The following is a 19,860-nucleotide window of genomic DNA, read 5'->3' as shown; positions in this document are numbered from 1 at the left end:
TCTGGTACACCTTAGTCTTCAAACTGACATCATTACTCTCCAGTATTTTGGAGGCCCCATAAGTGGACTTACCAAGTGCAATACAAGTGCAATCCTGACTTCTGGTACCAAGGTGTTGATTGTAAATTCAAATAAACCACCATTACACATACAGTTTTAGTTGTAAATTTTTCCACACCAAGTCTGATAAACTTTCTAAATTCTAAAGCAAGATTATTACTCCTTCTCCCCAAATCTGTCGTTTCTTGTCTTGAGTACATCACAGCCACAGTGACTTGGGCATTGCCTGGAAGTTGGAGGATCTTGCACTGGAAACATAGTCCTGTGACTGTAACTAAGAGGGGACTGACTGACTAGTTCGTTCCACTTTTAAAATGTTTTTCCGTGTTTTTCATTCTGCTTTTAAAATATGTTTATTAAGTTATGGCTACTTGTTTAACCAAAATAAAAAGATTTTCTTTCAAAAGATGCTTGATGTATTTAGAAGTCAGTGTATTCAGGTAAAATCATTCCTGCTCTCACCTTTTAGGAACCAGTATAATAAACTGTTGAGATGCTCAAGGCTGCCTGGTTTCCTTCTTTAAAATCAGTTATCTGTGCTGACTGGGGACTCTGTTATGGAGTAGGATCCTGTGGATATTACGATCATGTTTTCAGCACCTAAAGTCAAACCAAATCAGTAAGATTGGTGATCTGAAACGACCCCTCCCAAATCAAGGGCACAGGCTACACAGGAATTGAGAAATGAATCTGGATTATCTTCAAATCTCATTTTATTACAATCTCCAGTGTGTTCTCTCCAGTACATTGCTTCTTAGAAAAATGCACAAGTCATAGATATGAAGCTTGATTTTTCTGAGTTTCTTTCCCCTGGTGAAAAGTAGATGAGTTAAAAGGGAGGCAAGCAGAAGGGAACAGGAGCCACACTAATCCACAATAAATTCAGCACATCCAAACTTTAAAGGAGAGCTAATGGAATTTACAAAGAAAGGGAATATATATTGCTTACGTGGAATACTTCTATTAACTACATTACCAAAATTACCATTTAATTCCAGTATTTTTGAGATGAAAGCACTAGATCCCATAATTGAATTCACATGAAGAACAAGTTAGGTAGGAAGAGGCACTTTTAATTTGAAGAAAGAAATGGAAGACAGTAGCAGGAAATAGAAGTGTAAGAAGAAAATTTTATCTTTTCTGTTAGTGCTGGCCTAGGAATAATCTTATCAGATACAATTCCCTTAACAGGTATCATCAGGAACAACTGAGTTTAGTCTAGATTTAGGGACGACTGTACTTCAATGCCTTTTATTTCCAGGAAATAAACAGGAGGCAATAAACTAGTAATTTTTAAATATCAGTACTTTTGTTCTAAACAGTACATTAAGTAACCAATTTCTTCCAATGGTGCCAAGGACACTAAGTGAACAGTATCACTATAAAATTGTCCACAGTGTAAGAATCACCTTAAGCCTGTTGCTACTTTGTGACTTATTACAAGGCCTTGCAGTATCCCTGAGAACAGTTCCAACCTGAGCTGACTGGGAAGCAGCTGCCTGGCTAGGGCTCTGTAAACGTAAACATGAAGGACCCTGATGGGTTAATTTACTTGAACATGGCAATACAGGTTGAGGTTAAAAAGTCTTGGGTAAAGAAAAGACAGAATTGATGGTTTCCAACTCCAGATAATGTATGAAAGAAATAACACTGCTTCTCAATAAATCAGTATTCCTTAGTCAAGGCTACTATTAACTTTACATCCTCCAGGGTGGTGGGAATGCTGTATGTGGTTTTTTCACTGGGAAGTCACCTACTGCCAGTTTCTAAACAAGAAGTGCCTATAACTGCCAGATCAACTCTCCTGAGTCGGTGACCACTGAGACTCCAGAGGTCAAGTGATGCTCACCTGACCTAGAGGAATCCCCCTGAGATCCACATCTCCAGCCGAGGCTCAAACCATTAGGAGATGAGATAGAAGAGACAAAGAGGAGAGAGAAGAAATTGGCCCTGTGCTGCCTTCAGTTGTCTTACTCTGTGTTCGGTGATAGTTCCTATGTCTTACTGCCTGTTTACAAACAAACACCCTCATGGAACTCATTAAACAAAGCTAATGAAAGACCTGGGGTAATTCATTCTTTACAGGCCCTCTCAGTATCTGGAGAAAACCTCTGGTACAATTATAAGTTGAAAATAGTCCTGAACAAAATCTTTCCTCTCTTTTCCCCCCAGTAGAGTAAGATTCAGTGGAACTCCTGAGCTATATCTTTGTATAAAGGGACAGTACTCTTCCCACCCAGGCAGACATAGACGGGCCCAACGTGTATTGTGAACTGTGCTTTACAGGATCCCAGAAATCAGTGGGAACAACTGGGAAAAGCCCTAGACTTGGAGTCAGAAAAATCCAAATCATTGTCTTGCCTCTCATGCTGTAGGACCTGGGAAAAGTCACTGAACTATGATTAGGATCCCTCAACCTATAGACTAGGAATAAAAGGAGTATCAGTAGCTATTAGAGTTTGTGTGCAGCAAGTGAAAAAAAGGACTTGAAGCACTTGGTGCAGATAATTAGACTACAGCCTTCAATACGGATTTCATCTCAAGACAAGAAAAATCCTTACCAAAAAAAAGTTGTCAATGATGTCATTTTATTTGCATCCACAATCAATACCCACAGTAACAGCGGTCAAGGAATTAAAAGGTGTATGCATTAAGGAAACTTCCTTGCTAGGGTCTCTCTCAAGTGCTAAAAAGAAACGTCTAAGGAAGATGCGCCTGATCCAAGCCATGGTATTTTCAGTTGCTTCTCATGCATCTGAAAGTCGTGACAATGGTCAACAACAAAATAAACTGATGCCTCTGAATTGTGCTGGAGAAGGGGACTTCTATGGACTGTAGAACAAACATCTGACCTGGAGGAAGGACAATCAAGTTCTTCCTTAGAGGCAAAGATAGGGAAACTGGGTCTCAGACTTTTGGGATGTATCAGGAGGGGCTTGGGAATAGAGATATTGCTGGGAAATGTGGAGGGTCAGAGGAAGAGAGGAAGACCTTCAGCAAGATGGACTGACTCAAACAACGCGATCACACACGTGGGACAGCGAGAGGATGGCAGAGGACAGGGCAAGGATCAGATGGAGTTGTTCACAGGGTTGGTGGGGGTCATCCTTGACTCAACAGCATATAGCAACAGTTAGGGAAGGTAAGATACAAGAGAACTAGTCCCAAGTACCTGTGGTACACTGCAAATGCCTGATTAGTATCTGATAAAAAAATTCTCTTTGAAAGACTTGGAGAAAGGATACAGGCAGCCCTTGTTTACAAATGAGGTCCATTCGTGTGTCTTTCAGTCATTAAGTAGAATTTGTGAGTCTGGACAGGTGAATATTTTGCTTTACTTGAGTAAAAGAAAAGGCTCAAAGCCTTTTCAACACTTGAGAATCTCCAAATGCAGCAAGAGGAGGTGATCTGTTCCAAGCGGAGGCCGATTCTACCACTCCACCTCGCTTGCTGACGGTCAGTTTTGACTCCTACAGAATCTCCATCAGGTCCCCAAGGCTGTGGATCTTAACGGGACGAAAGCCCCTTCTTTTTCTCATGAAACTGCTGGGGGATTGAAGCCTCTCATAGATTTGAGCCGATCACTGGGGACATGGAGCCCTTTGGTTAGACTGTACCAGCAGAGCAAGTGCTCTCATCATTCCAGAGAATAGTCTGAAGAAGGCTATGACTTGGTTTGAGAGCTTGCCGGGATCTGCATTACCAACCTAGACACACTGAATTAGCATCTACATTTTAACACGTGTATACATAAGAATCACCTGGGGATCTTGGTAACATGTAGATTCTGAATCAGTATTGCTCTGAGATGGAAAGGTAAATTCTCAGAGTTGAACTGGATTGAAGCCTTGAAGTTGATACAATGCTGAAGGACAAGAAGTTGTCTGTAATGTGGGGACTGCCCCTTATCGTATGGGGGGGGGGAATGTACCCTAAGTTCAACCCAGTCTCAGCTGAACCTTCCCAGTGAGGAGTGGTTTGAAAGAGGTTGTGACTGATGGCAGATCTTGTTATTCCAGGGAAGGGAAACACTCTGCTGATGTCTGCTGTGTTGCTGAGACTCTAAGAGCTAATTAATGGCTGTTGTCTGCTTCCATAAATGATCACACAGCTTAAATGAATGTGATCACCACCTCAAATTCTTTGAGACATAAGTTTGAAACAGTAAGATAAAGAGAAGGAAAGAAAATTTTTACTTCTAATACCTTTTATTTTTATAAAACATGTCCAAATAAATTTGTGTGTAATTGTCCAAATTTACATGCCTTTCTAGAAGAAGGCAAGAATCATGTATTACTTTTTTAAATATTTTTAGAGGAAATTACCACCAAGGCTGAGGAAATGAATTTCCATAGGAAATTAATGGTAGTGATGTATCGGGTCACTTTTTATGCTCCTCAGGACAAGCCTACCTAGTGGCAGCATTTGACGTAATAGATGAGACAAATACAGGCAAGAAGAGGTATCAGCGATGAATTTGTGTGGGAATGTGGGATCCAGAAGGTCAAAAGTTGCATTTCTTTATTAGAAAGTTCTCTAACGGGCACTGGTGGTCAGGAGCAGCCCCTAAGGCACTCTGTAGGCACTGATTCTGTAAGCCAAGAACATTACCACTTTAATACAGAAAAGATACATGAGAAACTGGAATTCTTTGATTCTGATTCTGTTCTCAAGAGAATTTCACTGGCTTGACAACCAGAAATCTCTACATTCATATGAGTAAGTAAGAAGGGTTCCAGATGAATTTTGTTAATGATACAAGCCTTATTAACAAAAACTTCAATTGTTCAAAAATAATAAACTGGAAATTAAATTCTTAATTCTGACATTAGAGTTTCATAAACAAGCTGGATTTATTCTGAATCTTTCCTTGACCTTAGATACTATATAAATCAAGGGCACTAAGAAATGGCCACCTACTACCAGCCCCACTGAAAAATGTATGAATGAGCTAAGAAATTTTTTTTTAAATATAATATAGCAAAAAATCGGAGCTGCTGTGAGAAGCAGTGCTCTTTAGGGCTAATCCCTTCCTGGCCAGATGTAAAATATAAGGGAAAAAATGAGGACGCTGATATAGCCTATTATTCAGGAGAAAGAGAACCATTCCACAATGGGACCTTCCTAAGCTCACTGCCATCACAGCTGACCCTCCAGCGGGTTTCCAGAGGCTGTAAATCAATGGGAGGAGCCCACCTAGCGGCTGTTGCATTAGAACCGCCTGCCTTGAGTTGGCCGCAACTGTCCATCCACTAGGCCACCAAGAGCGTTGTTCAGCAAGAGAAAGATGGGCAATCTTCGGTGCAATTACACTCTGAAAGTGCATGGGAAGGTCAGTTATGAGTCTGTTTCAACTTGACAGTAATGAGGGGAGTGATTTTTCCCTTAGGAAGAAGACTATGCAGCTGACTCAATCAGCTACTACCCAAAAGCTCGGAGGTTTAAGGACACCCTGCCAAAAAGTGCTTCAGAAGAAAGGCCTGGTGACCCACTGAAAAATGCAGATATTGTGAACCCTAAGGAGCACAGCTTGACTCTGACACATGAAGTCTTCATGAATTGAAGTTGGCAGCAACTAGTTTTCAGGAAGATTCTACTGAGAAGAAGCCAATGGAAAAGAGTTATTTACCATTACTCAGCAAAACACAATGGGCCAAAATACTTTGGGTTAATATTCAACACATGAGGAAATAAAGCAGCAAGCATCACCATCAATATCGCACTTCTTCATGTTCTTTCCTTTGTGGAGAACCCAGTCCCAGATGTCCTAGCTGCAGAGGTCCTTTTAGCAGCTCAGAAACGAACCTGGCTTCTATTACTGCTTAAATGTGCTCAGCAACTGTCAGTGGGTTGAGGTCCAAGGTTTAAAAGTGTTCAACACTGGAAGGAAAATATTTTCTTTTAAAAGGAAAAAAAAATGTAGAAAATAACACACCAGTTTTCTTGACTCCTAACCTATGTGAATACAAATACAGCAATTAAGAAACACACCCATGGGGAAAAATTCTTTACTTCACTAATCTCATCTCCCTCCGCCCCCAGTTATTAACCAAGGTACATCAAACCCCTTAAAAATGTCATTCTCTATCTTGGGCATTAAAACAGAGAACATACACTGCATCAGAGAGCTGTAACAGACAAACACACACACTTTCAGGTCTTTTTTTCAAAGATAATGTTATTATGTTCTAAATAGTATTGCTTTAGGGAGATTTAATTTTATAAAAAGAAATGTCAAAAAGAAAGCACATTTAAAACATTATGTTTGGGTGATCAGGGTAGGTAAAGTAATTTTATTATAAATTTCCGGGCCTAAAAAGTAATTTGTTACACTTCCTAGGATAAATGTGAGATGACTTTTTGTACCACACACATGTGCACTGCATAGCGACCCTGGTCCTCAGGCATGAAAGGACACAGTTCCGCCACTTTTTAGGGATGGGGTTAGCTGATGAAAGAAAAGTATGTGGACTCAAAACTAACATACACTGATTAGGCTCATTTTGGTTTATCTCTGGCATGTAGGGTGTGAGAAGTTCCAGCCAACAAGGCTCCACTGTTGAACTCTGATAATCAAACTAGAATTCTGAGGGGAGCTTCAGTTTTAAAATGGAAGACTTTCTTATTCCACTTTTGATTTTGACGATACTTAAATTATCTGTATTTAATAAGAGTTAGGATTCAAATTATTCTGTAAACCATCTGAAAATCCTTACCACATGGCATGAAACCCAGAGAGGCTCTATATGGCCAATTCTAAGACTGAGGCGAGATAAGAGGACAAACATACTAGTCTAAGGTCACAGACAGTTACTGTCCAACAGCACACATGCTGCTGGTGCAAGATAACCAGAAGGGAAGTGACCACAGACAAAAGTGACCACAGACCTCCTCCTGCCTCTAAACAAGACAAATGTCTCTCTCTGCCTGGGGTCTTTTCACCCTTGGCACTTGTAGGCAGGGAACTCTAGATCTCTTTTATTCTGTTTTTAAGTTTACGTTTCAATTTTTAAAAGATTCCTAAAGGCAGCATCTTTACAAGGTGAGTATGAGCAGAAGTACAGAGCAAGCACTCCCACGGGGTCTCGGAAGGAATCTGGGGTGAAGAAGAGCAGTGCAGTACCTGAGAGGCAGCTGAGACATAAGGGAGAACACCCTCATGCTACAGGACTAGAAATGTGGGGGAGAGAAGAGGAGCCAAAAAGAGCGGCTGCAAAACTCAGCCTGTTCATGAGGAAAGACGCCACTCCAAGGAGAGGACAGCTGCAAGCTAGCAGCTCAGAGCCCACAGCTGAGCCCTTCTCCCTCAGGGTCTCCTGTGTTAACCCTCTCCCTCTAGACCAGGAGCTCTCAAAATGGGATAATTTGCCCCCCAGGGGACATTTGGCAATGTCTGGAGACATTTTTGGTTATAACTGAGGAGAGGCAGTGGGAAGGGTTCTACTGGCATCTAGTGGTAGAAGCCAGAGATGTCACTAAATATCCTCTAATGAACAGGACAGCCTCTTATAACAATGAATTGTCGATAATGGCAAGGTTGAGAAACCTTGTTCTAGAGGGAGCACTTTACTTATGAGATACTGAATCTCCCAAGAGCCCAAATACCTGGAATTTATATAAAAGAAACGCAAAACTCCCTTTACCTCAAACCCTAAAGTGTGGATCAGTCCACTGCCTTGTTTTAGCATAAGCTCCCAATTATCCCAGAGTGTTCCTCAAATGTCCAATCAGCTGCCGGTGGTTCAAACTTCAGTCAATACAACTAGAACTTAGATCCTTTTCGTCTTCTCTCTCTTCAGAAAAAATCTGCTATTTCTTTCTCAGAGCCAGCGTTACCCCAACTGCCACTGCTAGGATGGCAACAGCAGCTGCTCCTCCAAATAGCAGTATAGACTTGCCCTCGGGCAACGGGATGGACTTCTCTTCTCCAGGGAGGGGGGCCTCTTCCGTCACACTCTCTCCTTCACTCAGCAGTGCTTTTGTGGGCTCCAGGGCAGGGACTACCACCTCCTCCAGTTTAACAGGCTCATCTGTTGCTGCTTTCACCTCTTCTGCACTGAGCTCTACAAACAAAGACGTCGCAGGGCTGGTTTTCTCCACTGTAATCACTTCTGTGCCCGGTTCCCTGGTCTCCTGCAGGGAAGTGGCAGTGAGATGTGCAAGCAAAGGAGCCGGGGCTTCAGAGAACACCTCCTGTAGCTCTGTGGTCGACAGACCTGCAGGAGCCACGGCCGCCTCTTCCATGCTCTCAGGGATTTCTTCCTTCTCCACATGCACAATGTCGGAATTAGAAGAGTTGTTCTCACTCTTCTCTCCAGCTCCATTGCTATCCAAACTTTTGACTTCTTCAGGATCCATTGCAATCTGCTGCCAGGACTCGGGACCTAAGGACACTGGTAGACTTTCTGTGTGCCAACTCTGGCTGGCTGACAGTGAGACGGGTAAACTCTCTGACTGCCAGGAAGTGGTCACAGTTGGAGATTCTGGAGGACTGACTTGTCCAGAGTTGTCACTGGGCAGGATGTAAATGTCATTGCTGTCTTCAGCAATGACTCCAGGGTACTCCTCTTCCTCTGACTCAAGGCTGAAAACAGTGCCCTGGAAAAGAAGGAGGAGCATCAATACAAAGAAGAAGTATGCTTAAAAATTTGCATCTAGGGAGTAGGGGAAAGTCTATCCAAAGTTCCAGTAATACAAAGTTTACACTTAAATGGTTTTCTAGATAGAACACAATTATGTACATACCAATGGAGAAGAATTTTTAAGACTACAGTACTCGAACCCATTTTCTTAAAGTTAAAAAATCAGTCAGTCCCTATTCAGTTCACTTTCTATATACACTTATTACAAAATAGCACAGAAAAACAGCAAGAACTTGTCAAGGAATTTTTCACTTCATAGGGTACCAATTTCAAATGTTATACTGTGATCCAAATGCTATTAAGTGTTCAGATGAGGAAATGACTTTCTTCATTGGTGGACAAAGAAGGTGGGCTGGGAGATCACAGTGAAATGCATTTTGCTGTCAGGTGCCATCAAGTGAAGTATGACTCACAGCAAGCCTATGAACCACAGATCTGAGCTCTGTCCTATCCTGTGCCAACTTCACAATCTATGACACACTCGAATCCATGCTGTAGTCACCATGTCAGTCCCCCTAGTTGAGGGTCTTCCTCTTCTTTGTCGTCCCTCTACCTTTCCAAGCATGATGTCCTTCTCCGAGGAATAGCTGAGTCTCCTAGCAACATGCCAAAGTAAGCGAGATGAAGCTTCCCCATCCTTGTCTCCAAGAAGCACTCTGGTTTCACTTTCTCCAAGACATACCTGTTTATTCTTTTGGAAGCCAATGGGATATTCAATACTGTCCTCCAACACCACAACTCAAAGGCATAATTTTTTTTTTGTAATCCTTATTCATAGTCCAGATCTCAGATGCATAGCAAGTGATCAAAAAGACCAGTCAGAATGGTCTGAGATTCATGGAGCAAACTGAATTTAAACTGGACATCTGAAGAATGAGTAAGTTTTTTATAAGAAAAGATTCTGAACAATTCAAGCAAAAGAACAGAGACATAAAAGAGGAAAAGAGCACCTAATCAAGTTGACAGCTATGGAATCATACTCAAGAGCAGAATGGCCTTTGTCCTTGGTCTGTTCTTTGAGCTGTGCCAACATTTAAGACTAATAAGTGGAGACTGAAGAATCCAAGAGGGACTGGTAGGAATTTGATGCTGACTAAGTGTCATGAGCCAGGGTGTAATCGGTCACAGCCACAGAGTGACACTGATGCAAGCCGTCAACTCTCAGGCTCAGCTGGAACTCCCTGGTTTGGAAGCTCTCCTGGCAGGGCAGCATGTCCCAGTGGACTGAGCTCTTTCAGACCTCTTGTCCTGTACCCCCCTTTTTAAGATTCTGCTTATATCCCTTTATCTGTTACATTAAAGCTGTTATTGCAAGAAGGCTGTTTCTAGTCAATTACAGAACTCAACACTGATGTTAGCTGGTGTAAATGGAGGTATGTGGCCTGCTCCCGAGCTTGCAGCAGGTACAAGCTGATCCAGCCTCAGTGGCTAGGCTCAGAAAGGATTGTGCTCTTTCAGTCACCAGTGCAGACATGGCCAAGCCCAAGAAGCACATCACACACAACCAATCCCAAAAATGGCACGGAATGGCACCAAGAGATGTGCAGACTGCACCATGTAATTCGACAACATTCCTATCATGTCAAAAAGAAACTGCACTGTTTAGTTACTGTTGTTATCTACCATCCAGTTGAACCTGTGCCATAGCTAACCTTCCAACCTTAAAGGAAGAGACTGCCCATCTTTCTCCCATGGAGAAGGTGGTGGATTTGAACCATATCCCTTTGGGTTGACAACACAACTCAGCTACCAGAGTTCCCTTACACTATTTAGTAGCCACCCCTGATCCCCTTACTCTGGTCTCATCCTGGACCCTGGCAGCTACTAATCTGCTTGCTTTCTCTATCATCTGCCCTCTTGGGAAATTTCATATAAATGGAATAATACAATAGATGGCCTTTCGTTCTGGCTTCTTGGCCTTAGAACTGGTTTTTTTGGGGGTTGGGGTATTTTTTTTTCTTTCCCCTCCCTTTAGCACACAGTTTTAAAAGTTACTTCACGCTGCAGCATTCATCACTGCTTCATTTTCCTTATGGCAGAGCAGGATTCCACTGTGTGGATATATACTGCAACCTGTGAGAGCTGTAACTCTTTGTATGAGAACGCTTTGCTTTTCCCATGTATGATAAATTGTGTTCCTTTGGCAGGAAGCAGTCTTAATATTTTCTTATTGCAGAAGATTTCAAAGGGCAGCTTAAGAAGATAAAGCAAAGAATTATAATAAAATGAGCAAAGAGCTGGAATTTGAAAACCAGAAAGGAAAACTCTCAGCATTGTTCAAACTGAAACAACTGAAAAATAAATTCAAATCTTGAGTTTTAACACTGAATGAATCTATTAGTAAAATATTAAGTGATACAGGAAGCATCAAAAGACGATGAAAAAACACAAAGAATCACTGTGCCAAAAAGAAATGGTCGACACAGAACCACTTCAGGAAGTGGCGTATGATCAAGAACCAATGGTAATGAAAGAAGAGACACAAACCACAGTGTAATCAATGGCAAAAAATAAGGCTCCAGGAATTGACAGAACAGGAATTGGGGATTTCAACAGACAGAAGCAGTCCTGGATGTACTTGCTAGTCCACACCAAGAAATTTGTAAGGCAGCTACCTGGTCAAATGCCCAAGGGAGACAGTCATATTTGTTCAAATTAAAAAAAAGGTGATTCAACAGAATGTGGAAATTATCAAACATCTCATTAATATGATATGCAAATGCAATCTTGCTGAAGATTATTCTTAAAAAACCAAAACCAGCTAGAACAGTACATAGTCATGGAATTGCCAGAAATTGACTTGACTTAAAAGAGATCATGGACTAGGGATATCATTGCTGATGCCAGATAGATCTTGATTGAAAGACAACACCAGAAAGAGGTTTACTTCTTTCATTGTCTGTGCAATAGACAGTATGTTATGGAAAACATTGCAAAGAAAGGGAATTCCAGAAAACTCTCTTATGCTCATTCAAAATTTGTACATAGACCAGAAGCAGCCACTGAGATAATGGATATGGCAAGTTTTAAATTAAGGAAGTGAGTGTCAGGGTTGCATTCGTCTCCATACTTATTCCATTTCTATGTTGAGCAAATGATTCAAGGAACTGGACTATATGAAGAGGAATGTGGCATGGTGGCTGGAGAAGACTAATCAACAACCTGCATTATGCAGATGACACAACCTTGTTTACAGAGAGTGAAAAAGACTTGAAGTAGTTAAGAAGATGATCAAAGACTTCAATATGGGTTCCATCTCCCCATCAAGAAAACAAAAATCCTCACAACTGGATCAATAGGCAACATCATGGCAGATTGAGTAAAGACTGAAGTTGTCAATAATTTCATTTAACATGGATCCATAAACAACACCGGTAATAGCAGCAGTTAAGAAATCCAAAGATGTGTTGCACTGGGAAAATCTATCAAGAACTTATTTAAAGTGCTAAAGAGCAAGTATGTTAGCTAGAAGACAAGGGTGCACTTGACTAGCCATGGTATTTTCAATTGTTTTCTAAGCATGTGAAAACTGGACAATGAATACAGAAAGGACTGATGGCTTTGAATTGCAGTGCTGATAAAGAACACTGGATATACCATGGATTGCCAAAAGAACAAACAAATCTATTCCTGAAGGGAATGCAACTAGGTTGCCCCTTATAGGCAAGGTGGTGACACTTCAGGCAATATCAAGAAAGGCCTGGCCTTGGAAAAAGACCTCAAGCTGAGAAAAGCAGAGGGTAAGTGAAAGAAAGACCCTCAATGAGATAGAGTGATTACAATAACAGGCTTGGATTTGATGAAGGTTGTTAGGAATGGGCAGGACAGGATAGGGCAAAGTTCAGATCTGTTGTTCACAGGATTAACTGTGAGTTATAGGCAACACAGTCATGTCTAAAACAACAATTAGTGGAAAATACTTTGAGTTTATCTTCCATGATAGGGTTCCTTCTTATATAGGTTCTGACTTCCACAAGTTTCACTGTAATATATTTTGTTTACTCATTCATCAGATGATGTACATTTGAGTTGTTTGCACTTTGGTTGTTATTAAATTAAAATTCTTGTAACAAGATTTTGTGTGAACAAGTCTCCAATTCTCTTGGGCATATAAATCAGGGAGCAGAATTACTGACTTAAATGACAAATTACCAAACTACTTCTGAAATAGCTGCATCATTTTACATTCAACCAACAATGTATGTGAGTTCCAAGTTTTCCACACCCTCAAAAATGCTTGTCCCCATCAACAAATGAATGGATATAGAAGCTCTGGTATATTCGTGCAATGGAATGCCATGCAGCACTGAAAAACAAGGAACTCATGAAATATGCAAAATGGATGACCCTGGAGGACATTATGCTGAGTGAAATATCTCAGTCACAAAGGGACAAATCTTGCGTAGGCCACTGTAGCAAAATGGGACTGACATCAGGCTTGAGGGAAGACAGAAAAGGAGGGGAAGAATGACCTATATTGCATTGAAGCAGATGAGAGAGAGAACTGTTTAAAAGAGATACATGAATGGGTATTCTTGTTATTACACAATTCCAGAGTGAAGGCTGCATAGTGGAGTGGTCTTGGAGGAAGGGATTGCATAACAATGAACAAGTTTTTAATTTTCTTTTCAAGAAGAGTGAATTGGGGGAAGGGAGTGGGCAGGGAGAAAAGTGAAACAATGAATGACTGGAAACCGTAAGTCTCCATAACCTTTCATTTAAATTAATTTTAAAAAATGTAAAAAAAAATAGCTGTAATTGTTTATTTTCATAGCCATCTTAACGGGTGTAAAGTGGTATTATGGTCTTGATATGCAGTTCTTTAATATTTGAATGTTGAATATTTTCTCATATGATTAATGTCCATTAGTATACCTCCTTTGTAGAACTGTCTACTCAAATCTTTTGCTGATTTAAAAACTGACTTAGTGGTCCTTTTATTTTTGAACTGTAAGTTTTATTTTTCTGTTCTTAAGCAAGCCTGCTCAACAACTGGATACTAAAACTGTCTGTTGGGGTTGGGGGTGGAGGTGAGGTATTTGTAATTAAGTTGAGCCTAAATACAAAGGGGCAAATGGATGTCCTGAAAAGCAATTGTATGAGTGTCTGACAGTCTATATCAGTTAATAATTTTTTTTTAAAATGCCCTCTGCCATTAGTGCCATTTCCTATAGGGATTCATTTCCCAGCTTCAAATCCGATATGATTCGAAAAGAGCTTCACAGCTGTAATCTTATATGATTCCATCTTTTAAAACTCTCATTATATTTTCATCAACATAATACTAATATAAACCACTCAGCATTTCTGGAACTATCATCAATAATGAATGCTCACAAAGAGGCCTTTCGAAGTCCAATGCAGCACATAAAGATTACGGCATTGATTAGACACAGTCAAAAGTTAATGTCTGTCCTACTGAAGAATATAAACTACAAATATCTCTTATACATCATCTCACTGCCTTATCTCATGCATAACAATTTTTTACCTTAATTACCATCTATCTCATCATCTTCTCCACCTTTTATTTAATCATTAATGCCTAAATGGAACAATATATTTATAAGGTTTTCTTTTCACCCCATTGGAAAAAGTTTTTGGTGAATACAGGGATTTAATCTTTAGAAGGTCCCATTCATCAATTTTATCCTCTTCAGATTATACATTTCTGGCTGTATTTGGCAGTCTCTCTATACCGTAGACTAGGGCTTCTAAGCTTGATCCCAGTTTGTCTCTTATGAACTTTAAGGTTTGGGGTTTTACTCCCAAGTCTCTAACCCACTTTGAGGGAAGAGTCTCCTCTCTTTCATTGACCTTATCTAGCACAATGTCTTTTTCCAAGGACAGGCTCCTCCTAACAATATGTAGTATGTGAGACAAAGTTTCACCCTGTTTGCCTCTAAGGAGTACTCTAGTTGCACTCCCTCTAAGACAGATGTGCTTGTCCTCTTGGCAGTCCACAATTACTCAATATTCTTCTCCAATTCCACAATTCAAAAGTATCAATTCTCCCGTCATCCTTATTCATTATTCAACTTTCAAATGCAGAGGAGGCAACTGAAAATATTCTGGCTTGGATTAGGTGCACCAATCTTTAAATTGGTATCTTTGCTCTTTAGTACATTGATAGTCCTCGACAGCATATTTCTCCAATGCAATAGGTCTTTTGATTTCTTGACGGTTGCTACCATAGGTACTGATCCAAGTAAAAGAAAATCATTGATAGCCATACTCTTTTCTTCATCTATCATGATGTTGCCTATTGGTCCAATGGTGAAGATTTTTGTTTTCTTGATGGTGAGATGTAACTTATGATGAAAGCTGTTGTCTTTTATTTTCTTCAATAAGCCACTATCACAGTACATCAAGTAATAGATGAGTGATGGAAGTTAAGAATGATATACAATAAATGCTCAGCAGATAGGACTATGAATTCTATCTTTTAATATAAAAGAGCTCTGAATATCAATTATTTAAAATTTCTCAGGCACTATTAGGTACAGTTGTCCCAAAGGCAAAAATAACTGGTTTTTTATCAATGTACATATAGGTGTTTTTAATATTTTGAGAAGCAGAGAATGTTTTAAAATAGCATCTATTTCCAAAAACAGAAATTGCACCTAGATCATCATTCTAAACATCAATTGGATCTCCCATCTTTCACTCAAATTGATTATTACACCCATTTAGGATCCTCTCCTCCTTAATTATATCTTTTTTTAAATTATATCTTTTTAAAAAATTCTTTTCACTACCTCTTACAGGACTTATCTATTCCACTCTGCTATAAAACATTAGTAAAAGGTATTTTTCTATCTGATATCTCCGTTACCTATATGCTCCTAAAGACTAAAGACATGTTTTGCAACATCTTTGTGTTATCAAAGGAGCTCTGGTAGTGTACTAATTAAAACAATTCGTTGCTAACCCAAAAAAGGCAATCTAAATCCACCAGCTGCTCCACAAGAGAAACCTAGGGCAGTTTGCTTCTATAAGGTCCAAGGACCATAGCTTGCCTACAGATCAGACCAGCAGTTCTTTTCTATCCTATAGGGCCAGCATAAATGGGTTTCTTGGCCTAGTTCCACTCTTTCCACGTGCCTTATTTGATTTTATATATTTTTCCCATATACATTTTACATTAGTCTTTGGAAATTTAGGCAACTGATCTAGTTCGTCAGCCTGGGAACTCTTCCACCGAGGAAGAGATTTTATTTCTTTAGTGTATGACTGTTGCCTTGGAATTATCAATCTGTACAGATGAAATGTTCTTTATGTACAAAATAATGTGTACTGCAATGTACTGCGTTAGACCTGCAAGGCCCTCTGAAAAGGAAGGACATCTGTTTTCCAACTTCTGCTATACACAGAGATAAGAGATTCTCAGGTGGAATTCTGAACATGACCGAATAGTTCCAAAACTGCACCCCCTCCCCCTTTATCCACAGCTCAGTTTATGAAATATCTTAAATAATCCAAACAGAGCATAAGAAATTTTTATGACCACCAGACTTTACTCTCTAGGACACTGAGTCATGGCCCCTCCTCTAGGCTGTACTCCAAAAAATTATTGTAATTTTGTACTGCTTTCCAATATAAATTCATCACTTCCTTCATTCAAGTCTTGATATCTTAAGTTTTTCCTGCTTAAGCTCTACTTTACATAACTACCATTTCCTATCTTTGTGCTTTAGAACATCTACTAAAAAAAAATACAAAAAAACCCAACACTATTGCTGTTTACTGTGGCTCATATAACATTAAGTAAGTAAATAACTGGGATCCTTTCTACTGAGATTTGTGTTTAACAAGCAAGTATTAGCAACAATCTGGTAAATTCGCAAACTGTTTTGTTGGTCAGAATCTCTGCTCTCAAGGAGTCTGTTTCTGGATGGGAGATTAGATAATACAGTGCTCCCTTCAGTTTTGTTGGCTCCTTTGTTAGTCCTCGTGTAGAACTTATAAGTATTCTCATACACATCAAGAAAATAAAAATCTTCAAAAATGAATCAACAGGCAACAGCATGAAAGATGGCAAAGAGGTTGAAGTTGTAAATTTATTTCATTTTACTTGGATCCACAATAAAGAAATCAAAGGATGTGCTGTACTGTGCAAATCTGCTGTTAAGGACATTTTTAAAGTGCTAATATTCGGCTTGATGACTAGGTGTGTCTGACTCAAATCATGGTATTTTCATTTTTTTTTTGTATCGTTGGATAATGACTAAGAAGATTAAAGAACTGATGTCTGATGTCTTTGAAATGTAATGCTGAACAAAGCTCTCTAGGAGGTAGTGCAACCAGAATGCTCCTTAGATGCAAAGGCAGCGAAACTTTGTCTCACGTATTCTGGCTATGTTGTGAGGAGGTTCTAGTCCTTGGAAAAAGACATCAAGCTTGGAAAGTAGAGAGTTAGCAAGAAAGAGGAAGACCCTTATGCTGGACTGACACAGTGACTGCAACATGGGGTTGAGCACGGCAGATTGAGAATGGAGCAGGAAAGGGCAAGAGTTCGATCTTTTGTTCACATGATTCTTAGGAGTCAGAGTTGATTCACTGGCACCTAACAACCATAGCACACTGAAAATGAAATCTGGAACAATTAAATCAGAATCGGTGGAGGCATCATATCTTATTAAATGAAAGAGCATATCATTCTGCTGTAATCAATGGAAACCAAATCCACCTCTGTCAGATCAGTTCCACTAGGTTTCTGATGCTGGAAATCTTTATAGGAGGAGACTGCTCATCCTTCTTGTTGAGAGTAATTGGTATTAGAAATATCAAACTTCTGGTTAGCAGCCTGATGTACCTGTAGCAGGGAACCTATCAGGCTTTCTTGTAATCAAGTTGTTGAGTACCATTGAGTCAGAACTGACCCATAGCTGACCCTCTCACAGGTTTTAAGAGGCAGTAAATCACACAGAGTACCCATCCTCTTTCTGGGGAACAGCTGATGGATTCGAACCTCATGCCTTTGGGACGGAAGCACAACTTCTTACCACTAGGCTACGAGAGTTAGGTGCTGCTATATTTAATAGCTCCTCCCAGCATAATACAAAATAGAGACTAAGGTTGGATCTTAAGTCAAAAGATAGTTTCTCTCTTTTCTCCTTTAACTTTTTGTGATTTGAATGCACCTGAAAATTGCACTTAATATGCTTTTTTGACCTTGATTACAATCCCCACATTAGAACAGCACCCTCCCACTTACTCCTTGTATTTCTTATTTCCATTTTCTTAGAAAACTACTTGTGGAATTCCAAGAGTAAGGAAGTCATCAAAGTCAGATTGACAGTTAAGCACAATTTTTCTATGAAGGTCATTATTTTCTTTTGCCAAACTGTAATTCTAATTAGCCATGCAACTTTGCTAATACTTGTTCTAAAGTGAATCCTTTTTATAACTTAGTACATTCAAAGGTATAATTGCTTAATAAATCTTCTTTCTAGATGTTTCATTCTTCTAGGTCTTTTGTTCATAGGACTGCTTTGAGTCTTCTACAACTCAATAGCACTTCAGAACAACAATAAGCTCAGTTGGCCTAATAGACAGAAAGTGATGCTATCAAGCCAAAGATTGGTGACTTTAATCTGCGACCCTCAGGCCTGGTTTTAATTGTTTTGGGCCAAACATTCTTCGAGGTTGTATAGCACTGGTCTGTCCACTTGCTGTACAGAGGTAACTCGTGGTTATTGTGATGCTGAACACTGTGATATTGATGTGTCAGATGCAATAATGGTAACCAATGGTGGACAGTGTTTGGTGGAGCTCCCTGATTAAAATAAGCTTGGAAACAGAAGTGGCATCCACTTCCAAAATAGCTTGCCTCCGGAAACCCTATGAACCTGGAGAAACGATGAAAGTCATACAATTGTTCAGGTCTTTCGTTCATAGGGTTCATATGAGTTGCCTACAACATGATGACACTTAACAACAACAGCAATAACAGAAGCTTCTTTATGTGAAAACTGGAAATAAAAGCTTATATATGTGATAATTTTGCAAAGAGGTTAGAAAAGGCCATAAAGAAGAGCAGTAATAATATAAATAAAAGAGAAAAGGAGTGCATCAGGGATTTGTCCTATCTCCATACCTTTTCAATTTGTATGCAGAACAGATCATTCGAGAGGCTAGACTTTATGAAGAGGAATATGGAATCAGGACTGGAGGACGGCTCATCAACATCCTGTGTTATGCAGATGACACAGCCTTGCTTGATGAAACTGAGGAAGACCTGAATCATTTGCTGCATAAGGTGAAGAACTGTAGTTTGTAATATGGATTGAAACTCAAAATCAAGAAAACAAAGATTCTCACCACTGGGCCAATTAGCAGCATCATGATAGATGGAGAAGTGATTGTTAACAATTTCTGCTTGTTCAGTTCCACAATCAACACTCTTGGCCCTAGCAGTCATCAAATCAATAGACGAACTGCATTAGAAAAACCTAGGGCTCCTCCAGAATGCTGAAGAGCAAAGGTGTCAGCCTAGAGACTAAGGTGCACCTGATTCAGATCATAGTCTTCACAATTACTTGCTATGCATCAGGGAGCTGGAAAATGTCCAAAGATGACAGAAGAATTGATGCTTTTGAATTGTGGTGCTGGAGAAGAGTATTAAGCATCCTACTTCCAAGACTGCCAAGAGCATTAACAGATCTGTCCTGAAAAATGAAACCAAGCTCCTTGAAGGCAAGAACTTTTGAGACTCCATCTCACATACTTTGGGCATTTGGAAGGGTCAAGCGACAGTTCAGGAGAGGAAGACCCCGGATGAGATATGTTGACACAATAACTGGGATAATGACATGGTATAAAAAGGCTAAATAAAAATACAGCTAGAAATACACAACCACGAGAATATACAATTGATGAGTAACATGTTCTAAAAAGTAAATCATTGTGAGCATCAAAAACTTTTTCCAACAGAGTGAAAAGCAACTTCTGACTGGGAAAAAATATTTGGCAATACTACCAGGAGGCAGTCATTAGAACAGAGCAAGGGAACACTGCATGGTTCAAAATTGGGAAGGGAGTACACCAGGGATGTGTCTTGTCTCCATACCTTTTCAACCTGTATGCAGAACAGATTATCTGGGAGGCTGGGCTCTATGAGGAGAAATGTGGGGTCAAGATTGGTGGAAGATCTATC

At 39.9% G+C, this 19,860-nt stretch overlaps 1 protein-coding gene across 4 annotated transcripts in view; it reads right to left on the bottom strand.

Annotated features, from left to right (window-relative positions):
• Positions 1–7,869: 7,869 nt before the first annotated feature.
• Positions 7,870–19,860, bottom strand: part of BCL2L13 (BCL2-like 13 (apoptosis facilitator)) — a 107,398-nt gene continuing 95,407 nt past the window's right edge. For 3 of the 4 annotated variants that reach the window (XM_006891338.1, XM_006891336.1, XM_006891337.1), the window contains one exon: positions 7,870–8,658. In XM_006891338.1, the coding sequence (XP_006891400.1) occupies positions 7,870–8,658 (789 nt within the window). The remainder of the gene's footprint in view (positions 8,659–19,860) is intronic. The other variant, XM_006891339.1, reaches the window with a different exon arrangement.

This window comes from Elephantulus edwardii, unplaced genomic scaffold, assembly GCF_000299155.1.
Source record: "Elephantulus edwardii isolate Elephantulus edwardi_28Jun2011 unplaced genomic scaffold, EleEdw1.0 scaffold00096, whole genome shotgun sequence".
NCBI lineage: Eukaryota > Metazoa > Chordata > Mammalia > Macroscelidea > Macroscelididae > Elephantulus > Elephantulus edwardii.
Note: the sequence above shows the minus strand (reverse complement) of the source record. Positions and strands in the feature narration are given on the sequence as shown.